Below are 4,592 nucleotides of genomic sequence, written 5' to 3'. Positions count from 1 at the left end.
CTCTCCCTCTCCCTCTCTCTCCCCCACTCACTAATGACACAGGAGGAAGCGAAAGACAGAGAAAGAGCACGAGGGATAAAGCCAGAAACGAACGCGGCCCGTCGGCAGACGCTGACGCCGCAGACTGGGAAATGGCGTGCGGGCCCGCGGCGCAGTGTGGGGTATCGCGCGGGTCGAGCAAAAGCGTCATCCTCCCGTAAAATCTGCGAAATTAGCAAAACTAAAAGCTGTTTTTATTGTGGTGTTTTTCTTCTTCTTTTTTAAAGACTTCCTCAAGGTTAAAGGGGCAGCTCCTGTACACACACATACACCTGGACGAGGAAGTGGAAAGGAGAGTGGAACTGTTATCAGGGTATCTGTTGCGCGCGCCAGGCCTGGGCGGCAGACAGCGCGCCGCGGGGTGCGGTGCGCGGTACGGCGGCGTCGCGTTTCCTGCACTCATTTCAAATTTTTTAGAAATGTTGCAAACTGGTTCCTAATAATCCTTATTATCCCCATTTCGCAAAGAAGATACTCCTCCACACAACGCGCAGGATACACACACACACACACACGCGAGCGCGGGGCGGGGCGAGTAAGCGAAGTGACGCAACACAACAGGCTGAATCCCTTGTCACCGGATATGCGAATGTGAACGTGAATCATACGGCGCGATAAATTATCGCAATACAACAGAGTTGCGAGTTGCGTTAGGCCCACCCACTGCCCCCACAGTCTCTGTGCGCACTCTCTCTCTCTCTCTCTCTCTCTCTCCCTCTCTCTCTCTCTCTCTCTCTCTCTCTCTCTCTCGCTCGCTCGCTCGCTCTCCTCCTCTCCACCGGAGCGGTGCGCCCCGCAGTGTGTGTTACACGCTGTTGGGCTGGACTCCAGGGGCCCGGAGTCTGCTGTGGCCGCCGCTGGAGCCCCCGGGCTCTCCGGGGCCGCGGAGCTGGAGGCCGATCAAATGTCGCTTCCTTACGTAAATGAACTGGGGAGCGGAGCGTGAGGAGGAGCGCGACTTTTAACACACACGCCAACGCGGCAACGAAACACCCTTCGCAACACTCTTGCGCCTGGCTGGCTCACACAGTTAGTTAAAAACGTCCTTTTGTCATAGTCTTCAACCAGCAGCAATCTGAATTTTTCATGAGTCCGTCTGGGGGTAAATAAAGTTGAACGGGCCCCGTCTCCCATGGTAAACGTATGCACCCGTTGGAAAAGTGTGTCGTGCTAAATTTTTCATGCGCAGAACAGACGAGTGCGGACCGCCGCCGCCAGAACAGTCCTAGTTCTTTGCCTGCCGCTGCTCTATTTCAGGCAAGTGTTTACGGCCGGCGCGCCCCGCCGCTACGGGTCCGTCGGCCTGTCCGTTAAAGCGGCCCGTCCGAGCACCTGCAGCTGCAGCGGCGGGCAGCTGGGCGGCAGTAAAAGCAGCTGGCCAACAATGCCCAGAGCGAGGAGGCGTCATCATGCGCTAGCGGAGCGGCCGCCGCCGCCGACGGGAACCTCAACGCCCGTCATCGCCTTCCTCGGGCTCACACGTCCGGCGCACCGCGAGACAAGTGCGAATGAACATGTCGGCAGGACGGGCCGTGCAGCAGCGGACCGTGCAGCGGATCGTGCAACGGATCGTGCAGTGGATCGTATGCATGCAGACCGACCGGGCGGAGCCGACCGCATGACTGCAGCCAGCCGAGCCGACGACGGCGGGACGGGCGGCGGCCGTTTAGCGGCGAGGGCGACAAAATTATCATTACCACCGCCAAATGCGGGGAACGTTACTCGGCCCACTTGAAGCGCGGCAGTCTGGGCCGCCGCCGCCGCAGCCCGCGGTGGTGCCTCTCATCTCCAAGTCAAAGCCGCTTGCGGCTGCTGCGGCTGCTGCGGCGGCTGGTATGCTGCAGCCGAGCGAGCCGGCCAACAACGGTGCCGAATGCGAGATGAGCCAAACGGAATCATTTTCGGGGCCAAGAGTATGGCGAGCGCTCCGATGAGGAGAGGACGCCACCCTCCCCGTCGCCTACCTCTATGGGGGCGACAACGGGCGACTCGACTCGGGTTATTCGCGCCGAGGCACTACAGCGGCGCCAACACCAGCACAAGCAGCAGCAGGAGGATTCAATGAGCTGTCCCACGAAACACATATAATTATCTCGGTCGGAGCACCGGGAGATTCCAGCAGGTGAGCCCTGCCCTGCTGTGCTCAGAGGCGCGCAAGCGTGCGTGCGTGCGTGCAAGGTGCATGCCTGGCCATTATCCTGCACTCGCTACACGCCGCTACGCTACGCTACGCCACGCCGCACCAGGTGGGAAGTTCACAGTCCGGGGCACAAAGCAATGTGACCTTGTCCCCGGCCCGGCCCGGACCGCACATGTTTTCGCCTCCGCGCTCCCCGCCCCGCCACACCCGCGGACCGTCGCCGCCGCCGCGTCGCCTTTCTTTCCAACAAAAAGGGCGACGAGACGCGTCGAGGAGCGTCGCGGCGTGGCGTGGCGCGGCGCGGCGTGGCACGGCGTAGTGTGGCGAGGTGTGAAAACTTTTCTATTGAAGGCAGCAGCGGCTGCGGAAAAGGAGAGCGGCCTCAGGCCGTGCTGCCCGCCTCCTGGCGACTGGTCCGCGGTCCACGCACGCACGCACAGTACGGCGCCAGCGGGGGCTGTAGCCAGACGCCACCTCCTGCCGCTCGCGGTGTCCATCGTCGTGCTCGCCTGTCCGGGGGCACCGCGTCGACACTTACACCGCGCGCTCGGCCATCTCCTTCGTCACGGAGAACGCCGTCGCCGTCAAGAGGCCCGAGGCCCGCGCTCATGGTGCCCGCCTGATGGGCCATTGTTTGAGACGGAGCAGGGGGCCCGCACCTCGGCTGCTGCCCCCACGGCACGGCGACCAGGCCCACTCGCTCATGAGAGAATGAGAGGGGGGGGGGGACTGTCGCGATCCACTTGAGTCCTGCGACTCGCCGTCGGACAGACAAACGGCACTGGATTGCTTGACGGGGACATACAGTGTGCTGGTGGCCGGGCGGAAGGAAGGCCGCCCGAGTCCGCCCACATCCTGTGCTGGCGCCGGCGTACGGGTGTCGAGAACGGGGAAAGGAATCGATCAAACTATGTTCCGCTAGCGACCACCACCCCCTGTCTAACGCCGTCCTCTTCACCTCACCGTCATACTCCTTCGAGGCACTATGAGATGAGCGCTCGCATTTCGCACCGTGCCGCCCCCCATGATCACGACTGTAAGTGCCTCGGGGAAGACGAAGGAAGGGAGGAGTGGAAGGGGGGGGGAGTGAGTGGGGCAAGGTGAGTCTAGCTGGCGGAGGGTTCAAAGCAGCTGCGATGCGACGTCGCCGCCGCCGCGCCGCGTGCCATGCGAGGCGCTCCACAAACACAGTCAGTCACTCAGGTGTGGCGCGCTCCTCGGTGCACCTGCAGCTGCCACCTGGGCGACCCGAGGACGCGGCGCCGCGTGTCTCACTCGCGAACCTCGGGAAGTGGGCTTCTGGCCGTCGCCAATGAAGGCGATTGGACAACATTAATTCTTTGTTCTGACGACCATTTCTCCCGGGGAGGTTAGAAGAGCCTGTCCGGCCCGGTGGGAGCGCCTTGCGAAGGAGGGGTAGGCAGCCCAACGTACGCCCGGCACGACGGGCGGCCCACCGGTCGCGGCGGCGAGAGGCGCCGAATGGGTTGCCTAGCCGTCGGGCGCCGGCGGAGCGCGTCGCACCGCAGGGCGATAGAGCGACTGGCAGGGGCCTGTTGATTTGGCTGCCTACCTACCGGCGCCCGCTGGCTCGACGCGGCTTGATCCGAGCGTCCGAGGGTACAGAACACAGGGGCATGCAGATCATAACTTGGACTCACCTGCTGTTGATGCTGGAGTGCTGCGGCGAGGCGGCGTTGACGGGGCTGGACGTGCTGATGGCCGTGGTGGTCGGCGAGTTGCAGGCGGTGGGGAGCAGCTCCACGGAGGCGGGCGCCCTGCGGAGCTGCGCCACGGCGGGCTGGAGCCAGCCGTTGCTGCCGTTCGCCTGGAACAGGGATAATGTCCAACGTCAGGAGCTGCACAGCAGTACGGCCAGTAGGGCGCGGGCACGTGGAGCACCCACCTCTCCGTTGACGGCCAGCTTCTTGGCCGCGCGCGCGCCCCGCAGCGGGTAGCGCTCGTTGCCCGGGCGGCTCGAGCCGTTGGCGCCGTTCGCCACGTACCGCGGCGGCGCCTCCGTAGCGCTCTCCTTGACACTCTCCGAGCGCATGAAACTGGCGGGCCGCGGCTTGCGGACGCACAGGGACTGGCGCTCGGGGGCTGCGCGCTGAGGGGCGGCGCGCTGGGGGGTGGACCGCTCGCCCAGCTGCAGCTGTTGGTGCGCCGTCGGTCTCTCGGGCGCAGAGCTGGGGGCGGCACCGGGTGGAGGCACCTGACCGTTAACTCTCTGCATCGGCGGACTGCCCTCGAAGGAGGTCTCCAGATAGGCTGCTTTGTGGTGTCGCCAGTGAGCGGCTTGCCGATCGTGACCCGGGGTGGAGTTTGGCGCCGATGGGCTGGCGGTGGCCTCCACGGCCTCCGGGCTGACCCGGGGGCTCGCCGCCGGAGGGGAGGGCAGGGACAGGGCCTT

At 64.3% G+C, this 4,592-nt stretch overlaps 1 protein-coding gene across 1 annotated transcript in view; it reads right to left on the bottom strand.

Annotated features, from left to right (window-relative positions):
- LOC113204951 (protein Shroom2) overlaps positions 1-4,586 on the bottom strand; it is a 59,514-nt gene extending 54,928 nt beyond the window's left edge. Inside the window, exons 1-2 of the mRNA XM_052263865.1 lie at positions 4,086-4,586; positions 3,841-4,007 (exon numbers count right to left, since the gene is read on the bottom strand). Coding sequence (XP_052119825.1) covers positions 3,841-4,007; positions 4,086-4,415 — 497 coding nt within the window. The 5' untranslated portion in view covers positions 4,416-4,586. The remainder of the gene's footprint in view (positions 1-3,840; positions 4,008-4,085) is intronic.
- Positions 4,587-4,592: the final 6 nt, after the last annotated feature.

The sequence above is a fragment of the Frankliniella occidentalis genome, unplaced genomic scaffold (genome assembly GCF_000697945.3).
Source record: "Frankliniella occidentalis isolate FOCC.00 unplaced genomic scaffold, Focc_3.1 Scaffold14, whole genome shotgun sequence".
NCBI classification, from domain to species: domain Eukaryota; kingdom Metazoa; phylum Arthropoda; class Insecta; order Thysanoptera; family Thripidae; genus Frankliniella; species Frankliniella occidentalis.
The sequence above is the reverse complement of the archived record's forward strand: the minus strand, read 5'-3'. Positions and strand labels throughout refer to the sequence as shown.